Source organism: Xiphophorus hellerii, chromosome 16 (assembly GCF_003331165.1).
Source record: "Xiphophorus hellerii strain 12219 chromosome 16, Xiphophorus_hellerii-4.1, whole genome shotgun sequence".
Classification (NCBI taxonomy): Eukaryota; Metazoa; Chordata; class Actinopteri; order Cyprinodontiformes; family Poeciliidae; genus Xiphophorus; species Xiphophorus hellerii.
The window spans coordinates 8322136-8344694 of record NC_045687.1 but is presented as its reverse complement, the minus strand read 5'-3'; the positions used below and the strand labels follow the sequence as shown (position 1 = coordinate 8344694).

Sequence of the window (22559 nt, the reverse complement as noted above, 5' to 3'; positions counted from 1 at the left end):
CTGTTCTTGGTGCATTTTTAATTGTCCATTTGTTTTCTTTCATTTGAGTGACTCATACAGCTGAGAGTCAAATGACTTCTCTGAATAAAACTTTGCAGACTTCTAATTCTTCAGATAGGAGTCAGACTGAAAGGTCACATTTAATTATTTAAACAAAGCAAAAAATAAAAGAATTTCGACAACTTTCTCAAAATAGTAGATAAGAATTTCAAAGAAAACCCAGAGATTTACAAGGAAAAATGCAATTCTTGACTTACTAACAGGGGGCACTCATCCTACATGAAGTGTACCTTTAATGTAACAGTATGCAAGCATCTCTGGGGAAGTGAAGATGAAAGAAAAATGCTTTTTAGGCCCTCTTATCACAAGCGGAATTGTCAAAGTTTTTTTTTTATATAGGCTTTTTAAAGAACATATAATATGACTAAAAGAGCAAACAAAAACAACAATTCTCCAGTTGTTTCCAAGTCTATTTTGCTTCCATTGCTGAATAAATTTAGCAGTTGGAGTGCGCTGCTCCGTAAGTGTGATGTTTGTTTATCGAGGAAATGACCACTGAGTTCACCACAATGATTTATTCTTCTGGAAGAGAAAAATATGGATGACACCAGAAAAATAAATGTATGGGTCAGAATTACTCTGCTTTTATGCATTTTGTGTGATATAGTGGAACCTCTTGTAAAACTATCTAGTTCACATTAACAGAATAAGACAATGAGATGTTGATAGAATTATTGATATAATAAAAGTGGACCACCAGTTTCATACAAACTTAGTGCCGTCTGGGTTACTTTATGAGTGTAATCATCCTGTTAGTACAACATTTTTACTTTGCTGTGACTCAGTTAAAACAGTTGCACACAATATTAAAACCAGACCCTAAATGAACACAATTGTTCTACTCTCACTCTCTACCTGTATTCTGCCCTCCTGTCCGTTTGTACCAAATTAAGCAGATAAAAAATAGTGTAAAAATGAAGAATAATAATCAATATGTTGTGACCAGTGTTGTGTGTCTTTTCTTTTCTTGTTTTGAGATTTATGTCTGGAGGTTTTGCTGTTTGTTCTTTGCAGTTAAACACCATGCAAATTAAATTAAACTGATGCAGACTCAATTTGAAATTCTAGATGAAATAACACCGTAAAGTCTAATCTAAAAAGGATTTCAAACATTTGGCAAAGCACTTACTTTTGTAAAATCTTCTTTGGCCTAACTTGAATTCAATTAGGTTGTTTGCCTTCTAATATTTTTACTATACGTCTTATATTGCTGGAGTCTTCTGAACATGTTTCATTATTTTTTCATTATCAGCATCCATTTAACAGTTCAACTTTTAAAATTTGTAAAAACTATATATTTCCTGACATACTTTTGGAGCATGTTAAGATTATTGTGGTACACAAATATGTCTTTTGCATTCCTTGTTCATGTGTGTAATTTTATAATTCTATCATGTTCAAAATAAAATAAATAAATAAAAAATAAAATAAACATAGTTCCTGTGTCATACTTTAACTGGTTAGCTCTGTACTAGGAATGTTTTAGCAGAAGTAAAACAAAGTCTTTTTGGTTAATAATTAATTGACTTTTTTGTAGATTATGTGATTTATCTTCCTCGATAGTAATTCAGTGAAGGCAAACCACAACATACTTCAGTATACAAAAAATAAAAATACAAGTAAAGAATACTTCCAATGGTTCTGCTTTAAAATGTTACATTTTTGCCTACAACAGACATACAAATATATACAACAATCCCTCTCCTGCAGGGGGAGCCTAGTGTCACAAACATTGGATTAGGCCCTGTCCAATGATGATGCTCACGAGATTATTCCAGCAGCCTCTAAAAAAAGCCTTCCCCTTCACTCTGCACTCAGACGGTGGTAGCCCTGGAACCCTGGCTGAGCAGAGTTCAGGTGCCTCTTGCACATAGTGATGACATCTTACCAAATACTTCTCCTGTTCTCTGGTAAGCTGTTTCATTTGAAGTTTCACATCTTGTGCAAAAGGACAACTGAAAGTGTGATTTAAAGACTACAGATGAAGCTAGACTAGATCTTGTGAGATTTTTGTAAAGTGAGTGTTGGCAATCAAATTAATTTCGTGGAAGAGAGGAAGAGATGGTGAGTTTTGGTATTTTTCTAGGTTTTACAGCATCCCGGTCTAACCTCTTGTTTGTGAGACATAAGAATGAGGTTTGTCCTGTGTGTCCTAGTTACTAAAGAGAAGAGTCTCTGTGGATATTACAGTAGCAACAGAACGATGCACACAGTGATTAAAATGTTTATTAACAGGCAAAGAATAAACTAAAAGAATTGAATGATTTTACATCTAAAGTCAGCAAAAGAGTTTAATGTGAAGTAAGTTTGATTCTATGTGTGAATCAGAAATGTTGTTAAGATTTTACTCATACACTATGCATAAAAAGCTATTTCTTTCAGACTAGACTGCATGGCTTGATTCTCAGAGATAGAGAAGTTTGTTCCTCCTCTTCAGTTGTTTATTCCTTTTTGCAGTGGCTGTGGCTCCTGTGGCTGCACACAGTTCCCACCGGACAAAAAGAGGGTTACTTGAGCTTGCAGGAGCCATCAAATGCAGCACTGGGAGATCTGCTTTGGCTTACATGATGTATGGATGCTACTGTGGGCTGGGGGGTGAGGGGTGGCCCCGTGACAGAGCAGACTGGTGAGGCATATCCTTTTCTCTAATCTTTTTCACATAATAGTACGCTTCTGCACCTGACGACAACATTTACCAAAATTCAAATAGTCAGACAGGTCTATGCATGCATTATAGGCTACAAAGCTTATAATTCAGCACGCATCACTGTGTTTTCACTCTTCAACGCAGGCACGGTATGTACACATTATTTCCTCTTCTTGGTGGAGCTCAACTCTTCGATTTCCAAAATAGGTGTGACTAGTTTCCGAATCCGTCTTTCTCCACTAAACCACAAGTGCTTCCAGAGGATTGGAACAAATGAATGATGACCTTTTTCACAACACAAGCCTGGTCAGATGGGGACTTTAAAATAGGCCTAAAACTCCACACCCAAATCCTAATTACTGTCTCTTTGTTTTCTATTTTCACCACTAGACATCTTGCCCATTAAAAACTGTTTGACTGCCAAGTAAGTGCAGTGAAAAAACAAAGTGGTGATCCTGGACTGCTTTTAAAATAGCTGTGGTGTCACTTTGCCACCCATGTATACTGCTGCTCAGTCCGCTCCAGACGGAGCTCAGCCTTGAAAGTAATGCATTCAATATGTTGCGCCTGTAGGTGTTGCCACAAGCATGACTGCTGTTATGGAGATGCAGAACGTCTTGGCTGCTACACCAAAACGGCCAAATATCATTGGACTTGCGAGGACAGGGAAGCTGAGTGCGGTATGTATATATTTTTAAATACACCTTCAGAGGATTGAAGAAAACATAAACTTTTCCAGTATGTGGTTTTATGAAAGGGTAACAGAAGAACTGTCCAGGCAGCACATAACTAATATTAAGTATTCAGAATTTTTGACTTATCTCATCGAAATTCTGTGCCGTGTGAAAGTATCAATAAACTTTGATTTTTTTTTTTCTCATTGAACCACAAACTTCAATGTATGTTTTTTTAGGTTTTTATGTGACAAACCAAACAAAGCACTGCATTATTGGGAAATGAAAAGAAAATTCTTTGTGGTTTCCAACTTTATTTCCTTTTTTATAAATAAAACTCTGAAATTGTGACCCAAATTTGGTCACAGATTTTATTTGCAAATCTTTTTAATGACATAAATCTCTTATCTTTTTCATTTCAGAGGATTTAGAGGACAAATGTGAGAAGTTTTTATGCAAGTGTGACAAAGAGGCAGCCAAGTGTTTGAGAAAAGCACCATTCATCCAGAAATACTCACTATGGCCGGATTTTATGTGCGGCCACGATCACCCAACATGCAACATGTACTGAAGCAGTGTAAGCATCTTCATATTGAGTGCCTATTTATGAAATAGTATAATAAATAAATCCAAAACTGACTAAAGTATCATATTTTCACAGTCATCACTTTTTATGAGACATGGTGACACTTGTTAAGTAAGTGGCTTTGTGTACGAGTGTGGGTTTAACTAAAGCAGAAATTTTGGTATTTTAAGGACGAGAATGACAATAATTCATGTAAGTATCAGAAAATAACAAATTTAGGCAAAAGATCATTTTTCCAAATCAGTTTCTTTCAATAGAAAACTTATGAAACTTTAATAAAAACTGCAGGTGTGTGTCTGGTGAATATTTGATTAAAACATATTTGCTTTTCATTCAGTGGTTATAGAATCCAGAAATTTACTCAATTAAGAGTAGAGATTCTTCATAATAAAATTACTCAAATAAAAATAAAAAGCACTCCAAAGTTACTCAAGTAAATGTAATTGAGTAAATGTAACTAGTTACCACCCAACACTGGTGAATTAAGCCTTTCTCTTCCTCAAAAGACTAAACTTCTGCAATTGGCTTTAAGGTCAAGCGTTACATTTCAGGTCACCACTTCCCACAAAGCTACTTTTATATGTTGAAGAGCTGCAACCTAGACGTCCACTCCTTACACGCTTTGTCAGGGTTTTGGACATGATATCTTTCAATGGAGCCTAAAAAAACCAGGATGAAATTTACTAAGCTAACAGTCTGAGCTCCTTTAAGTCTGCAGTGAGATAATCATCAGCACTTATGTGTTACTGCCTAAAGGGCAGAGCTTCGTGCTCTGCTCTTTTCAAGGGTTTATCAAAATCACAACATAGTCACAGTTTGTTGAGCAATAGTTTTCCAGTGACTAAGCGAATAGCTGCCAAATGACCTAATTTCCTGTCAGAGCTATAAAATATGCAGGTGAATGTTGGGTTTTCACAGTTTACTTTGTTCGTTTCAGAAGTTCACAAAAACTTCCTTGCATGCAGTCCTTCCCCACAGTGGAGGCTGAAGACGTTCCGACATCCCTAAAAAAAGTATCAGCTAATTTGCTGTGTATGAAATCTACATCTTCAGCACTAGATGGTGCCAAATCCACAAACAAACTGCAGGGCGCAACACCCGAGCAAGAGTTTGACTTCATTTCTGAAATAGTTTTTATGTTCGTTTAGTTTTGAAAGAGAAGACTGTTCTCACTCTTGAGTCAAAACCTTTTACTCCTCTTTCCTATGTATGTTCTTTCCATCAACATGGAATGTAATCTAAATCCGCCCAGATGTTATTCAGAGCCCTGTAAAGTGAGGAAAACACAGCTTCTTTGTTCAAACAGTGCTGGGTCCGTAAGCTTCAACCGAAATGAGAGAAGCAGTTAATGTAATGTATCCTGCTAAGAGCTGAAAGTTGAATGTTTGGGTCAAAGCCTACAAACACTTGTTCAGTTGTTTTGAACCTTTGCCGTACAAGAAAGTCAAGAGTTGTAAAGTGCAAAAATAAAGTTACTTGAAGTTCCTTTTGTTTTCTTGTCTTTGGTTATACAAATATTAAATTCCCCTATTATAACATCAATAATTTTCCTAGTTTTTTCACGATCAACTGTGATGTGTTCCATTTTAACTACTGTTTCTATTTGCTTTTTCAGTGGTAGCTAAAAGAATTATTAACTGGCATCTCAGAGACAGCAGACGTTTGAGTTGAAAATCATCAGGGATTTCTAAACCAAAAATAAGAACATTATATACAATCAAGGTTAAGTCATATGGATATACTCAAAAATTGCTCTAAAGTTCAAAACACGTGTCTGCTGCCCTTATGTGTTTGTAATTTTTTCCTGAAATTAGGGGGTAGGGTGTATTTTGCTGTGTGTCACTCTGTGGTAACTTCATGCAGAATTTAAGATACTAAATATTTCAGTTCCTTTTCGTAAACTCCATTTCTTGAAAACAGTGAAAACGTTTTTCATTTTGCAGTAACTCTTACGTGTTTTAAGAAATGCTGGCCTAATTTCCTACAACATTATCAAAAAAAGCTGACAGAAACGCCAGTCTTCCTTCATTCACTGTATTGCTCTGCAGCTGAGAGCCAATAAACAAAACAGGAAACAATACAAACATGATCATGATGAGTCATTTCCTACTGGGCTGAGATCTTTTGCTCTCTTAACATCACACTGGGGTGTGGTATGTGTGTTTGGAAAAATTTAGCAGATAAATGCTGTCTCTAAAAGTCCTAAAAGCTACATATTGAAATATGTACTCTTTCTGCAAAAAATACAAAAAACAAACAAAAAAAACCCAAATACATGTCTAAAAAGAAGCAGAAATTATAATACATGGTTTTTAGTTAATTTTGCTTGGTTTTGAATATTTCCTCAACTGAGATGTTTATATAGAATGACAGCTTTTATTCTGCTCAGAAAAATATGAAGTCTCAGATGAGCTTCATGTTTACATTCAGGCCGAACTACCAGCAGCAGTTTCTCAAATGCCAATAAAATTTCTGGAAAAAGGAAATATACCGTCTACTACCATTATTGCACAATACTACCTATATGTACATCTTGAACATATAGGTAGTTCAAGATGTGAGGAAGGAATGCATTCAGAAGACATATGATCAATAGGTGGAGAAAAATCAAATTGTGTAGCATTTTAATAAACAGACAGTCGATGCATGTGGTTTATGCAGGAATTTATCTGTGATGTGTTGAGGATATAAATAAGTCTTCTGGAAAATGCTGCAACCAATGTCAAAGTAGCTGCTGTGATCACAACGTGTTTTAAAAATAGTTGCCTTAGTAAATTGGACATGATAGAACTGCATCAGATATGAATTACCCAGGAAACTGCACTAGTATATTGAGTCTGATACGAGAGGATTTTTATGATACTAAATCTGACATGTAATGTTGCTTTTACATTGCGTCAGTAACACTACTACCACTGAATATTCCTAAAGTTTCGACAATTAGCTTGTCTGGATTTAACCAGAGTCACAGACAAAAGGCACGGACGGGGTTCGAACCCGCGATCTTCGGTTTACGAGACCGACGCCTTACCACTTGGCCACCGCGCCTGCGCCGCACGGACGCGCGTTTGCCATTTTGAGAGAAAAAGACGCCCCTCCTAATCCAGCTGTGTAAATTGGGGTTTCATACTCTATAGAGATAAAACTGCGAAAGACACACTGTTTGACGGTAACAATCCAAAAGCATTAGCCTACAGCAGTAATGTGAATGTGTATGGTGGAAACGAGCTACAGACAAAAGGCGTTAATATAAATGTATTGTTGTGATTTGGCCACAAGAGGCTGCTGTCGTCTTCCGTCACAGATTTTGGTTGGAGCTCATTGGTGGTGTTTCCAGAAGCTTCTAACAAATAAGGTGAGTATTTATTTCTTCTGTTGAAAGTGAGGCCGAAAGAAAGTTTTATTTCTACTGCGGGAATTTTTGACGTAGCGTATTTAGAGTTTAAAACAATTTCCAACTATAAATGTTTTTGAAGGAACCATGAAGTAGGGTTTATGTCAATTTTCATTTTAACTCTCTTCAGTGAAAGGAAAAAAACGTATTGCACAACAGTGAAGCTACTCAAATATGACTCTTCACACTAATAGCAGGTGGAGTGCATTAATCAGATAAACTGTCTGCCAAGATGCCCATCCATATATTTATATATATATATATATATATATATATATATATACAGTACAGACCAAAAGTTTGGACACACGTACTGTATATATATATATATGAAGCAGGAGAATCATCTGGTTTTTTGGAAGTTTTTTGATTCTCTGTTATTTTTTTGCAAAACAGAGATGAATGTTTTATTGTGCAGTTTGTGAGTGTGTGTGTGTGTGTGGGGGTGTGTGTGTGTGTGGGTGTGGGTGTGTGTGTGTGTGCGTGGGTGGGTGTGTGGTACCAGATATCCCAGAGGCAATATGGGAAAAAAAATCAATGAGACCTGTTTTGTCTATGGAGAATTGGAGTTTTTACCTTAACCTGTTTGTAGAAAATTGTTATTTTCTACCAAATAACAATTTGGTAGAAAATGCAAAAAAACAGCTGCAAAATCAAAAGCAGCTCTACGTCATTTGAATTGACTCTACAATGATTTAAAACATCTAAATAATTTTGAGATTGTGTTAAAGTTTATTAAGTTACACATTGTTCTATTACCCAAATTGTTATGTCTTGTTGTAAAACACAACCATGCCAAGGCCAGATTATGAAAAGCGTATCCTTATACTTGACGAAAACTGGTTTTAAATTGCTGGAGGCCTTTGCAGTGTCCTTTATATTGTGACTTGCTCATGACAATGGAGTTCTGTAACCTAAGGAATCTTGTCAGAAATCCCATGCATTTGGGGCATTATTCTTCATGCAAGAAACATTGAGCAACTCACTCCCTCTGAGAATAAGAAGTATTTCTGTAGCAGTCTGTTTAATTATTTATCATTTTGTTGTTGTTAAACCATTCTTCCCGAGTCTGCTGCATGGGAATTTGTACTCCAGGATCTGTAAGAATATTTGTTTTGGTTTTAGTACATTGATTTTTTATTTTTTTTTACACAGGAATGCCTGTATTTTTCTAGCATTTTTTTGTAGATTAGTTTGTAATTCTTACTTGATAGAAACACTCAGATTTTGATTTCAAAAGGCAAACATAGCTATTTTAACTATAAGCTTGATCAAAGAGGAAAGGTTTAAGCCTTGTTTTAAAAGTAGATTGGGTATGCCTCAAAGACTAAACTGGGAGCTTGTAAAGTGTGATTGAAACAATACAATTTGTCTACTTATACTTAAGAGTTTGAAAAGGTGTAACTGTTGTCTTGTGTTTGTGAAAGACTGAAAAAGAATTCCACAATTACAAAACTCCGCTTCTCTCTGGCTTCAACTTCACAGTTACGCACTAATTTGTGCACACAAAAATAACCATTAAAATATATTTAGGATTTTGGTTTTTATGTGACTAAATGTCAAAAAATCTCATGTACTCTGAATACAGGAGAGATAATAGAGACATGGTTTCCACTACATTACCCTGAAAATTGTATTGGATTAGGCAAATTTAACAGTTGTGTCCTTCAGCATAATCAAAGAGTAATAATGCACATTATATGACTGAGTGGGCATATTGATTTGTTTGCTCAGAATTCTGGTGTGAGAGTTTGCAAAACATCAAGAAAGATGTGTTTATTTTTTCATCAAAGTAATGATTCCAGAATTTATTTTTTTATATTGGTTAAAATTTGAGAGCTAGAAATAAAATATACATAAATGTAGCACAGTTCTGTTAGGCATGGCCGTCCCCTGGCACCACAGGTCTGTGCTGGTGCAGCTTGCAGAGAAAACTGGTCATTGTAAGGAGCAGCATTCTGTCTATGACCCCGGTCACAACTCGATGTGTAAGTGTGAAATCTAACTGAAAGGTGAGCAGCTGATGAAGCTGCAATACAAAGAGAATATAATTTCTCCCCCTCTTTCCAAATTTTTTCTTGATGCCCATCTTGCTCCTGTTTTTTGGGTTAATCCATTTAACAGGGCTGATTTCACAACTTCACTGAGTAGATAAATAAAGCTTTTAAAATCTGGAATTTTATGATGTATTCAGTTTCTGTGTTCTTCAGATTTAGCCTAATTTGTGTCAGCTCTGCCTAACTGACAATTCTCTCTTTTTTGCTTAGAAATTTGGTGATGTCCTCATGCTTGATTCAGTTACCATAGCTACAACTTTGCGCTGGCAAGCATCTGGTCCTCGTTTTCTCCTGAAGGGTTCTACAACTTGAGCTGTAATCTAAAGTAAAGATGCCTGTCCCTCAGCAATGGTCTTGGGCAGCTTTATGAACAAGAGAAAGATTACAGTGACAAACACAGTGGCAAACCATTCAATGCGGACCATAGAAACAAAACCGGGAAAGCAACACAACGTGAGAGCAAGGTGAAGGCAACTGGCTCCTGTTATTGATGACTTAATGGGTTTTGTTGATGGAAATAATTACTATAATCATTTTTGTTTGCATTAAGAACTAAACAGAATTAAGAGAAAATGTAAATGCTTCAACTGGACTGACTTATGTTTGAATTTTGTTTTCTTAAAAAGAGCACCATTTGAGTTTTATTTAAGTTGACTTTTTTCCATACAGTAGACTTGGACATTTAAAAAGTAGTTCAAATGATTGTGATTTATGAGGGACAAAGTTTTCTTTTAAAAAGAGTTTAAAATCCAATCTGTCACATTTTAGGAAAATATACAATCTGGAAAAACAGGGAAAATCATTGGTGACTTTTTAAACCCAGACTTGTTGAAGTCAAGGGCCAAAAAGCTGATTTTTCTTCCTTTTTTTGTTGTTGTGGGATACCCAAGAAATACTGTGAAAAATAAATGTGGTTGCTTAATCTGCTGCTTGGAAAAAGACAACAGCCAGTCCAGCATGTTCAAGCCGCCCCCCTGCTGGGCGGCCCATGAGCCCGTCGATATGCTGGTTTGATGTTGGATGGAAAATTAGAACCCCCCACAACAAACGGAGGGCTGGAACAGAGAGACTGGAACAGAGACAGAGAGGATAGAAAGAGAACAACCATCGACAGATGGACTCTGTTGTGATTAAAGATGGCGTCAGTCTTCACTGCAGACTACGAAGGACTGTATCCGATCAGTAAAGAGGTGGTGGGAGTTGTCTGTGGTTCAGCTCATCAGAACCACGAAGAACACAGTGTGGTACATCAGCAGGTATGATGACTGCTTTTGCAGGGATGAAAACCGTAACGTTCCATTGTTTAGTGCATCGGTCTATTGTGTCTGGTAACGCTTTTTTATGTCAGTGCTGTGTTGTTTGGTTGCATTCTTCCTCTTGTGGTAACAAATTGCTTCATTTGATTTGACCAGTGAATATATATCTTGTAAACAGACAACTAATAATGTATGTGAAGATTTGAATTTATCATAAACCTGACAGATTTCAAGCAATTCATTATTTGTCGTACATCTTAGCATAAACCACCATATAGCACCATTAGAAATGTAGGCCTTTTAATTAGGCATTTTCCCTTTTTGTGAATGCAGGTACACCAGAACAAGCATGATATTCAGCATGAACAAACTCAAAGTCTTCAAATTGCTAAATCCTCTGTGTCTAACACACTCCGAGACTTGTTAGGCATGATCTATTCAGTCTGGACAAAGGACAGCAACGGGACTCCAGAATACATTTTCTGAAAGTCTATTGATATTAATATTTGGGTCATTTTCAGAATCTCCAACTATCCTGAAGAGGTCCAAAAAGCATGACATAGTTTTATAAAACCTTAATGTCTCAATCATTTTGGTAACTGGTTCAGCTACTTTTAGTGTTTGCAGCTGAACCTTGCACGTTTTGCAATTTTCAGTTAAAAGTGCTTTGCAGAAGACATAATTTCACTTATTGATTTTGAAGAAAGCTAGTTAAAGAAATTAGAGCTCTGCTGTGAAAGCATAGAAAAAGAGCGTTTCTTAAACTGTTTTTATGGGCTTTTGTTCATCAATGAGTCTTCAGCTGAGATAAGCTCAATTCACCCAAAATCTACAAGAAAATCTAAATCCACAGTGACAGGTGGAACAAAAGAGCCCTGAATGGACTGAACTGGGAGACATGAAGTTGTCTTCTGGTAGTCCTTCACTATAGTTAGATATTTGAGAGCGTGGGAACACTTTATTATAATAAACTTTGGAAGGAAACCTTTTTTTTTTTACTACATAGGAAGACATAAATTGTTTGTTGGTCAGCAAACGAGTTCTATAGTATTTGTACAAATGATCGACAAACCATTTGTTAGGAAAATTGTATTAGTAATTATCAAATATTTGTTGTAGCATGTAGCTTTGTAGTTACATTTTAGATAATGTTTCTGTGTGTTAAATAACTTTGATTCTATCCTGAGACTTCCCTGGGAAATAGAGGTGACAGCTACTCTCAGCAGCTGTTGCCTTGCAGGACTTCCTACAAGACAGAGGTGTTAAATGCTCCCAGCAGAGTTTTACATGCCTGACAATAAACTCTGCTCTGTGCTTTTTTGTGATACAAAGCCGTTGCTTTGAAGCTATGCAAACGTGCCTTATTCAACACCGTGCCTGGAGAAAGAAAGATTTAGAATATAGATAACATGTGTCTAGAAGTGAATGTTATTTAGCGCTGCAACCATGTGATGAATGCTTTGACTCCACCCTTTTAGAGTTGCAGCGCCCCGTGTGGCAGGGTTTCCTAAAGATCAATAAAAGAGAGGAACAGACAGATGTGTGGCAGAGTGGTTGGAGATTTGTGACTAAAAGCACATCTCTGTCTGCTCTCCTCGCGAGTATAACAGAATCTAACTCTCTTGTCTTTCCTGTATTTGTTTAAATTGTCTCTAATAGGTATTTAGACCTGACACCATTCAAAAGAATTAACAGAAGTTTTTAGGAGTTTTTAAAAATACCAATGCTCAAAATGCTTAAGTTAATACACAGAAGACTTACAATACATAAAGTTTTGAATTTAAGAATGAATAGGCCTTTCTGTTGCAGTTAAATGTCTCAAAGAGAAACAGAGACTTTCACTAATTACGTTCGATGCCATGACCTTCCTATGGGCCACATTCTTTAAGGCCTCATTTCCAGTCAATAGAGATTACTTTTTAATGTAGTCTAATTATCTAATATCATGTATCCGATACAGCTTAAATTAGTTTCAGGAAATTTCCACTGATTGTAGTTCTGGATCGTCAACTCTTGTAAATAGGAAGATTATAAAAGCAGAAAAAACCAAAATCCACATTGAATGTGTCTGTTAGATTGATTGTGGGCACAATCTCCTGAGTAATAATGGAAGTAAAGGGGTTTGTTTTGGTGATAATAACATATCAAATTGTATTTTTGAAATAGTTGGTTTTCAGTTTAACTAAATTTTCTGATTTTGTAAGTTTTAGTAATCAGTTGGGCTCACTCACATGTTCTTGAAAAGCTCTATTTGTGTGCCTATGACCGACTGAAGACTAATTTGTCCTAAAGGTAGCTAATGGGTTGAACACACACCCAAAATAAAATGGGATTATTCTGTGATTAGTAGTTGACTTTTCATCTGTACTAGCAGAATCAAGGCAAAATATCTGAAGTACCTAAATTTGAAGCAACTGGGGAAAACCTTGCCTATTTGTTTCTATCACTTTTGCGTTATTTCCACTAAGAAGTACAACATGGGACAGTGTGGCTTGGCAAGCTATATTTTCTTATCCAATATCTTTACTGGGCCCCCTTTAGTTGTGGGTCCAAAGGACAATTGTACAGTACACTTAAAGTGGCACTATTAGCATAAAACACAAGAAAGTTTATTGATTGATGCACCGACCTGTGCCTTACTGCTTAGTGGAAACAAGGTTTTAATCAACAAAATGCCCACAAAGGAAGATCCTTACCCCTTGGTTTGCTTTGAATACAACTTGCCAAGAAAGACGAAAGACGGGCTTCTGAAGAGAATTAACAGCACTTCTGACAGACAATCTCATTTTAGGTTTTGCAAAACAACTTAGTCTTTTTATGGCTGATAAAAATGCAACTAAATATGACATTATGGTTTTAACATGCCTGATTGCATTCACAATGTAACAGAAATTTGCCTCATGAAAATACTCAGATACACTCTCAGCAGATTTAGAAACACGTAAAACACCATATCAGTATCAAACTAGATTATATCCTTTTGATGCCCTTAATAGTGCTTCATGGTTGCACATTATTCTTGTCCTGCAACACATGAACAGCCCCAGACCTGTACTTATTCTGAATATGGCACTAGAATCCCACCTTGAAGATGTGTGATGTTTAAATAAAGGTGGAACAATTATTGTATCGCCCAATTTAAAGTATAATATTTATGTTTTCACAAGTTTCTGTCCATATTTACTCTCTGAGACATCATTTGTTTAGATGTAAAAAATAATGGTTTGGCAGCTGCACACATAATTAAGCATATCATCATGGGTTTTAGAAGTGAGGTGGTTAAAAACTACTCTAATTGGTTTTCAAATCAGCTGCAAAACATCCCCAGGGCAGGTACAAATTCATGCATGATTGGCAGAAAATGTAGTAAATGACTGCTACTCTGTGCTGAAAATTACCAAAACTGCACAAGGAAGGAGCAGAACGACCAGAATCTGCTTGGAAACTTCTTGAGTTTTTATTTTCGTTTGTGTGTCTGTTTTCTTGTGTTCATTTAGTTTTTGCTTGTTTATTCTCATAATCCAAAATTATTCTTTGCAGTTCATCACAACATAGAAACAATTTTTTCAATGTCGTCCTAAAATTATTTAAAATACTGTTCAGTGTTGTTATGTACTGTAAAGTTTTGACTTTATTGCACCTTTGCTGCTTTATGTAATTATGTGTCTAATTGCATTAATAACAACAAAACAGATAACAAGTGCTGTGTAATTTATTTAATGGTAAAGATTTGATCTCAACTCTCAATAAATAAAAAAAGTGCAGGAATGTTAAATTCATATATCTTGCTTGAAATTCAATGTCGCTTTTGACACGTGATGATCTTTTTTTAAGTAATCTTTGTCTGCAACAGCATATTCTAACTCTGAAGTTATAGAAAAGTCCAGTCTTTAATTTGAGGATATTTGATCAGTGATCCATTTTATGTAATGACTGTTTTTAACAAATTCTATAGAGTTGGTGCTTGCGGCCAAGGAGGTTAAAGTGACTTATACAGATGCTTTTTTTGTACTTGACCTCTTGATCTTTGTGATGCTTTTACTTTCTTTGTGTGTCGGCTCCCCGTTAACATTTGCATATATTACTTTTAGTTTGGTTGAATCTTTCTTTTGCTCTTGTAGATGTGCAATTATATCCCAATCAATTTCCGCACTTCCCAATAGATGACTTTTTAATCCTCATTTCCGACAGCTGCAAGCACTTTCATTCTTCTCTGCATCCTTCCGTCTCAGCGGGGGCCATTTGGCATCGTTTGCATGTTCTCAGTCATTTGCTGGAGGAAGTTAGTGATTTGTGGTAATTGGAATTCAATTTACAAACAAGCAAAAAAAAAAAAAAGATCGAATAATCTGTGAATTAGGTGCTAAAATTACACTTAGGGGAGCTCTTCACCATACCATAGGTCTCTTGGTTTTCTGGTGTTTGAAATACTTTGAAATAATTATGACAAGTGTGCATTATTCAGTAAAGTTACACAAGTCATGGATATGTATACTTACAGGTATGCTCCAATCATATGTAATATGTTTAGTAGCTTTCATTAGATGTCATAATTGGCATTGAAAGTGTAACCAAATATAATAAACTATGAATATTTTCCCTTGCATGGTAGAAAAAAATGACAGCCATAAAATAACTTGGGAACTGTAGAAGTGTGAAGTTCAACAGATATCCTCAGAAAATGACTTTCTTTTTTGCACTTACTTACATCTACTGTAAATGCAGTGAAGAATTTAATCCGTATATATGTTTAAGAAACTCTGTTAGTGAAGCTTTATATCAGCAGGGGGCAGCAACCTACTTTATCACCTTTTTTGTGTGAAACATTAAGAGGTAATAGTCATGCTCTAAGTACCATGGAAACATTTAACATTGGCTTGTGTACACTGAATTTTTGTTTTTTATCTTTCAGGAAGAATTGGACGGCACAGATAGACTCACACAGCAATATTCTACTCCAGTCAGTTTGTTCGTTTTGTGGGAAATTAGACTGGCTTTCTTATTATTGCAGGATAATGCATTAAATAAGCTTACAATGGAATCGACAATGATAGGATTCAGACCTGGAGGAAGCATGAGGATGACAATCAAACACAAGGTAAAACATTTACACTCAAATCAGAATTTTCTCTATTGTCATTGTAGGAACATTTAATCAAACTACAAACACACAAAGAACCACACTGAGTCGTACGGGTAAAAGATTTATCTTTTGTTTCTTTTGAGATAAAGTTCTTTAAAGTTGACTCGGTGCTGCACAGATTGACTCTTGAGATTATTTGCCTTATTTCCTTTCTTAAATGATGTAGTTTAGTACCAGTCAGATGGCTGTCGTGTTGCAATAGGTGAAAATGTGGTGTGTGTGTGTTTAGCCTGGAGGAAGCTGTAACAATAGGATACTTTTCATGATTCCTATTGCTTGTATAAATATTTAAAATCCTGTGCACAGCTCACACTGTAACATGTTTCCAGGTGTGAGCAGGCATTGCAGTTGATGTGAGGAGATGGAGTGTGAAATGTGGACTCCTGTTCACGCTGCTCTTTTTAAGTCGTTCCACTGAATAATGTGATCTGAGATGTTTTCATGGTTTTGTGATGTTTCATCAGCCTTTCATGTTGGATTCAGTAAAACGATTTGACTGCTTGGTGCCTGCCTGATATCAAAGAACAGAAACAGCCTTCTAATCCTGCATTTGCTCTTCTTGTCTTTGTATTATAAAGTCATCGCAGTAATGACAAGTGCATCTAAAAAGCCGGGCAATATTTTAAAACCTACTGTGGAACTGAAACAGTCATTCAAATTGTGCCTTAAGCTGGTTCTCATGTAAACCAGTTATTGTAGTGTTGTGTGATTCTTTCTCTTTCAAGTGTGCAAATATCTATTTCAAATGACATAAAGTGGATAAAAATTTGTCACTACTTAGTGTTGTTTTAAGACTACAACACAACATGTATAGGAAATGTTTTTAGAATATGTCATTTTTTGTGGAAAATGCGAGCTGGAAAAAGAAACAGCTCTGCTTTGCTTTGATGTTTTTAATACATTAATAGCAGTGTAGGGTTTTATATTGTTTGCATTTGAGATGGTCATTTAGAAAACTTGTGATTTGTTTTCTGCAACCTTCTCTATTATTGATCCAGCACACGTTGCAAATTGAAATGAAAGCAAATTGTCTATTAGATTAGTCTTTTTGAATCTCTAGATTTACATTTCCTTGTTGAAAAAACTTTGACAAAGGGAGCTTGATTGCAGCACGTAACAGGAAAGGAGATTGAAGGGATCAAGGCACCTTTGAAAGATGTAATCGGTGAAGTTATCTCATGCAGGTCGTGGCTTGAATGAACACCTTGAATGTTCATTCAAACTGCTGTCCACACTGTCCAGCAGTTTGAAACAAATTGCTGTCCAACCTGTTTGGCCATTTGTAGTTTTAACAGCAAAAGTCACTTAACAAGGCAAATGGCTGTGATAGAATCAAAATAGATCCAAATTTAATTCAGACATATTCAAATGTATGATATGTCTGAAAAAATATAATCATAAAGTCAACATGATCTAAGTCAGATTCAGATCAAACTAGGTAATTCAGCTAATTCAAATTGCATTACAATACAGACAATTTTTGATGCCAGTTATCACTCAGACCCCACAGATTACTGATCCCCTCAGCCTGAGATTAATTTATTCTGATCACAAAAAAGGTTATATGTCATTCGTTGAATGTCTCTTTTTTTAATTGAGCTATTTTTGTGTTAAGTGGTTATAACCTTTTATAGGCTTTATAGCTTAGGTTCATAAACTGTTCAGGTTAAAAATGTTCCAGCCATCCTGACCTTTTGCCTACATACATGGGCTTGAGATTGTTAACAATTCTTTTAATGCTGATTTATTCTGGCATTCAACCTTTTTAGGACTTTTCCAACATACCTGCATGTACCATTATAGATTACAATCTTCAGAGTTAGAAAGTTATGAGGGAACTCTGACAAAGACTATGTATTTTTGTTGCATTTTACGAAAAATTTAGTTTGAACTAAAACTAAGCTCTGTGTGCTCTTTTTGTCTTTAAAGGAGAGACAAAAAGTTACATTTTAATACTTACAGTTTGATTCACAACATTTTCACTTGTAAATGGTATTTTAATAATATTTGAAAATTAGTTTATAACAGCTTTTCTTGTACTTTTGATTGTGTTCTCTATTCATGTAGAAATGCTAGTTTTAACACTAAAAGCCAGAGAGTGAAAGAAAAGGGGGGAAATAAGTGTGCCACATGTAGCAGAACATTTCAGAGGCAGTTTGTGCAGTGAACAGGCGAGGCGCTGTGCATGCTCTGCTGTGCAGCCTCAGCTCCGCACAGACATGAGAGACAGCCACGGAGAGGAGAGCGGACTGTCCTCTTTGTTGTTGGTAAAGTCCTGCGCGTCCTAACCATGACACCGCGGGCAGAAACTGGTGTCGCTCCAGCTGCCCGATGCGCACCGAAGCGGCCGGAGGATCTCCACCGGTTAAGTATCTGTCACTTTTGTCTCTTCTCTCTGTCCTCCGCTTAGAAATTGGAAATTGCGGTACTCGGTGGAAATAGACCCATCGCTTTGCAGCTTGTGTTATAAACCTGTTCAGAAATCGGTGTGGGATACCCGCTGTGCGGGGGGGGGAACAGTTGCGGGCGGCTTGTAGCGCGTTGAGTTTGGCGGCCACGGCGCGGATATTAATAGTGTGACAAAGTTGTTGCACTTGTCGGTGGGCTGCTGAAAGGCCTGGGTCTCTCTCTCTATCTCTCTCTCACTCACTCACTCTCTCTCTCTCTGTGTATGTATGGAGTTTGTTTCTGGCTCCCCTCCCCCACTCTCCGCTGCTGTTCCTGCTCATTCAGGAGACGCCAAGACGTGAACGTGATGAGAGGCTCACCTCAAGATACAGTTGCAGAGCAAAATGACATTTCCCCGTGATCGCCTTAAATGCACACATGCATCTGCAATCGCAGCCACTGTAACCCTAGTGCTTGAGCCTCGCAGGTAGAGAGGGGTGCGATCAGAGGTGATGGATCCGTCACCATTTACCTCCAGCTGTCATCCCCCGCACATTGGGATTGGTTATTCCTGCACATCTGGCCGCACGCACGGTGCACGTGCCGCTCACACTTCAGCACTGGGCAGCATTTGATTACAGAACAGCCGGTTTTGTCTTTTGTTCAATCAGGATAAATGATTTGTGTATGCATTGAATTAGACAGAGAGTGGGCGTGCCCTAAAGGGAAGGGTACTGGCAACCTAGAAAGAAATACTTCTCATATAATCACAGTGAGAGAGTGTGGGTGCCAGCCTTTTTATGAAATCCAAATAATCATCATTTTTAGTCCAATTTGAGTCAACAAGTGCCCCGAGCTATAAATAGAGAAGTAATTTACACAGAAAATGTAAGATGAAGACAAGGTTAAATGTCAAGTTTTTTTTTTTTCTTTTTTCCGTTTTTTACTAGGATTTGGATCTGCCAGCAAACTGTCAAAAAATAAATAAATACTGGCTTTGGCACGGATATGTGAATTTATCCAGTCAGCTGTGGCTACATTAAACCTTAAATTAAATACAGAAGCCATATCTCGGCAGCTTAGTCATAAGCTGCTCAAGCTCCAGCCAAGAAATGCTCTATGAATACATGAGGAGCAAAATATGTCCTTGAAAAATGTGTTCGCTAAAATAATTTCGAGTGCGGCGCTCTGCAGATGATTCTGCCATTAGACCTATAGCAGAGGGATTAATTAAAATTAGAACATGGAATGAGGATTGATACAGTAACCTATCAAAAGTCTTCTTCACTTTTTCTAACTGTAAAAGGTACTAAGGGTGTTTAATTATTTAGCTCAAAATATAAACCCCTTAGAGAACTTAGATGATGTTTTAATCGTGTTTTAAATTAGGTTTGGAAAAGTGTTGGAAGTAGCGATATGTCCTGTGCATATAAATCAGTTATATTCATGCTGCTGAGTAAAAAATCCATCTTATCTATTGAACCACATAAGAAGCCAGAAGTGTTTAGACTTGAGTTTCTTATTGGTTTTTCTATTCCTCTGTAGGTGGTTTTGTAGTTTAATCATACCTAAATGTTTCAGATCTTGACACAAATTTTAAATCAGACAAACATAATAGGTGTAAATACCAGATGGAGTTTTCAAATTATGGTTTCATTTCTTAAGGGAAATTCTATCCAAACCAACCTGGTCCTACTGAACAAAGCATTCATCCTGCTAATTCAGGCATTTACCACCTTTTTATGGAAAGCTGAGTTACATTTGAATTAGTTTTCCATAAACCTATAATACTATCCCAGGAGTGGCTCACTTACCAAAACTACTCCAAGAGTTCCCAGGCCAAAACTAAAGACCTCACAAAAGAGACATTGATATCCCCCAAGACTTTCAGGAAAATATTTTGTGGACTGATCAGACAAGTCAAACTTTTAAAAAGGTGTATGTCTTTACATGTTTTGTAAAGCCAATACAGCATTTCAGAAAATTCTGCCCGTCTGTGGTTGCTGTGGGAAAATCTTGGGCTATTTTCTGCTTCAGAGTTAATTTGTTTTTGCTGTAGCGAAACATGAATTATGATACGTTAAAAAATCTTGAAAAAGAATTTCCATCCTTCAGTTTGTCACTTTAGGCTCAATAGCACTTGGATTATGCAGCGGAAAAGTGATCCAAAGAACATCACCAAGTCCATGTCTTTCTCAAAAAAGAAGGTTTTGTAGTGGCCTGATTTGGTGCTCATAGGTTATCTTTGTCTGAAAAGTTGTTTGACGATCTGAAAGGTTTGAAAAAAAAAAAAATCTCTAAAGCTCCAAATACTTCTTCACAGTACAGTACTTAGCATTACTTAACAACTCTTGAAATGATTTTTCAAGTTTTCATTATACAAAACTTGTAGTTCACTTAGAAAGCTTCTCTCCATTTTTCCTTTCACTTTCTTTGCTGAGGAGAAATAGACTTGTACAACATGGAAAGATTTTATTTGCCACAAGGTTCAAGTTAGAAGATGACTGGCCAAAATCTGGACATGACTTTGCAAATATTATCTGAGGCCTGTGAAGGAAAAATGTGTCATCACAGGCCTCATTTGCTTCTGCTAATGAGGTGGAAGCAAATGAAAGTTGAAGACAGTTTCTCTTCAAATTTCTTTTTGGCTGAAGCTTGGGTAGAGCAGGACAGACAAAACAAGTGGTGAGAACTTTTTTTTTGCTGACAGAAAGGAAAATGGTTGTAAATATTATTGCTACCCTGGGACAGTGTGAATTATTTGAGCAGCATATTATTAAACTAATTGAGATTAAGGTACTTTCCCTGCTGGGATGAATAAAGTACTTCTATTCTATTCTATTCTATTCTATTCTATTCTATTCTATTCTATTCTATTCTATTCTATTCTATTCTATTCTATTCACATTTCTTTCCAAGTCTTTTCATACATTATGTTCAGAATACAGTGCATGTATGTCTGATAATTCAATTTTTGAATTGCTGATTTAGCATTAGTCTAAGAATGAGCCTTTGTGCGAGAGCGCTAGCAATGGTCTGCCTTCGTTGTCATGTGAGCTGCGTCTCATTATATATTTTCCCTCCTTGCAGGAGCTTTTTCAGAGAAGCATAACTAGAATACTGGATCCAACAGTTGTGCAGCGTGGGCACTGCAGGGTTCATGGATGCTGGGACTATGAGCATCAGCGACCAAAGGGGCTTCATCTCTGACCTGGGAGGCAGCTTCACTGAGGATGCTCCCAGACCTCCAGTTCCCGGGGAGGAAGGAGAGCTGGTGTGCGGTGACGGTCGCCAGCACGGCAACCTCACCTTCTCCTCCAAGAATGAGGGCGCCAAATGTGAGGCGTCTGTGGCCACGCCCAGGCGGTCAGACCTGGATCTGGGCTACGAGCCAGAGGGCAGTGCTTCTCCAACACCACCCTACTTAAAATGGGCAGAGTCCCTTCATTCTCTCCTGGATGACCAGGATGGCATCCTTCTGTTCGGGAAATTTCTCAGGCAAGAGGACTGTGCGGACATGCTGGACTTCTGGTTTGCATGCAGTGGCTTTCGCAAACTGGAAGCCAGCGAGGGGAACGAGGAGAAGAAAGTAAAGCTGGCGAAAGCCATCTATAAAAAGTACATCCAGGACAACAATGGAATCGTCTCCAGACAAATCAAACCAGCTACCAAGTCTTTCATCAAAGATTGTTTGATGAGGCTTCACATTGATCCTGCGATGTTTGACCAGGCTCAGACCGAGATACAGAGCAGGATGGAGGAAAACACTTATCCTTTGTTCCTTAAATCTGACATATATTTGGAATACACACAGACAGGAGGAGAGAGCCCCAAGCTGTGCAGCGACCGAAGCTCTGTTTCTGGGAATGAAAAGGGACTGACAGGGTATTTACCAACTCTAAATGAATATGAGGGGCCAGAGGAGACCGAGCGTGACCTGACCCCAAGCAGCCAGCTCACTCAAAAGCTGTTGATGGAGACGGTACCGCAGCAAGCTGCCAGCAGTGCAAAATTCCAGGACAACCAGGAGTACAGGTAAATCCTCCCAGGCATCTTAAGAAAAAAGCTTTACCTCAGCTCAAACTGTGCACTGTTTCCCCTCCAAACTGCTGAATTAGAAATAAAGCTGAAACCCCAAACCAGCATGAAGTTGGAGATGAAAACACAATGTGAGTGTAGCGCAAGAGACAGCAGAGTTGATGTTGTGTGAAGTGGAGCATCTCCACCTCAAGTGGGGAGGATATGTCGGAAGTTGAATAGGTTACTATAGCTGCTGTTTAGAGTTTGAAACATGAAATCATTATTTTTCTTTGTGCGTGTGGGGACTCTGGGAATTATGTTTTCTTTTTCTTTT

At 37.2% G+C, this 22559-nt stretch overlaps 2 protein-coding genes and 1 non-coding gene across 6 annotated transcripts in view; 2 read left to right on the top strand and 1 right to left on the bottom strand.

Annotated features, from left to right (window-relative positions):
- The first annotated feature begins 1847 nt into the window (after positions 1–1847).
- On the top strand, positions 1848–5452 carry pla2g10 (phospholipase A2 group X). Of its 3 annotated transcripts, none has more exons than XM_032586364.1 (5): positions 1848–1970; positions 2518–2686; positions 3281–3387; positions 3804–3958; positions 4908–5452. In XM_032586364.1, the coding sequence occupies exons 1-4, from the start codon at positions 1937–1939 to the stop codon at positions 3950–3952; spliced, it is 459 nt and encodes a 152-aa protein (XP_032442255.1). In that variant the 5' UTR covers positions 1848–1936; the 3' UTR covers positions 3953–3958; positions 4908–5452. The 3 variants fall into 3 exon arrangements, with proteins under 3 accessions (XP_032442255.1, XP_032442254.1, XP_032442253.1); XM_032586363.1 differs by having other exon boundaries at positions 4905–5452; XM_032586362.1 differs by lacking the exon at positions 4908–5452 and having other exon boundaries at positions 3804–4020.
- Positions 5453–6943: 1491 nt separating this feature from the next.
- trnat-cgu (transfer RNA threonine (anticodon CGU)) lies at positions 6944–7015 on the bottom strand. The gene has a single exon. It is a non-coding gene; the product is annotated as a tRNA-Thr (tRNA).
- A 2982-nt stretch (positions 7016–9997) lies between these two features.
- Positions 9998–22559, top strand: part of axin1 (axin 1) — a 32437-nt gene continuing 19875 nt past the window's right edge. The window contains exons 1-3 of one of the 2 annotated variants that reach the window (XM_032587924.1): positions 9998–10674; positions 15587–15772; positions 21296–22240. In XM_032587924.1, the coding sequence (XP_032443815.1) occupies positions 21366–22240 (875 nt within the window). In that variant the 5' untranslated portion in view covers positions 9998–10674; positions 15587–15772; positions 21296–21365. Of the gene's footprint in view, positions 10675–15586; positions 15773–15803; positions 18182–21295; positions 22241–22559 lie in introns of those variants that run through there. The other variant, XM_032587925.1, reaches the window with a different exon arrangement.

Excerpts from the sequence above, each read along its gene's own strand:
- pla2g10 (XM_032586364.1), top strand. The coding sequence starts at position 1,937 with ATGACATCTTACCAAATACTTCTCCTGTTCTCTG. Across the intron at positions 2,687-3,280 it reads CCCCGTGACAGAGCAGACTG|GTGTTGCCACAAGCATGACT; the intron begins GTGAGGCATATC and ends TTGCGCCTGTAG. Across the intron at positions 3,388-3,803 it reads GGACAGGGAAGCTGAGTGCG|AGGATTTAGAGGACAAATGT; the intron begins GTATGTATATAT and ends TTTTCATTTCAG.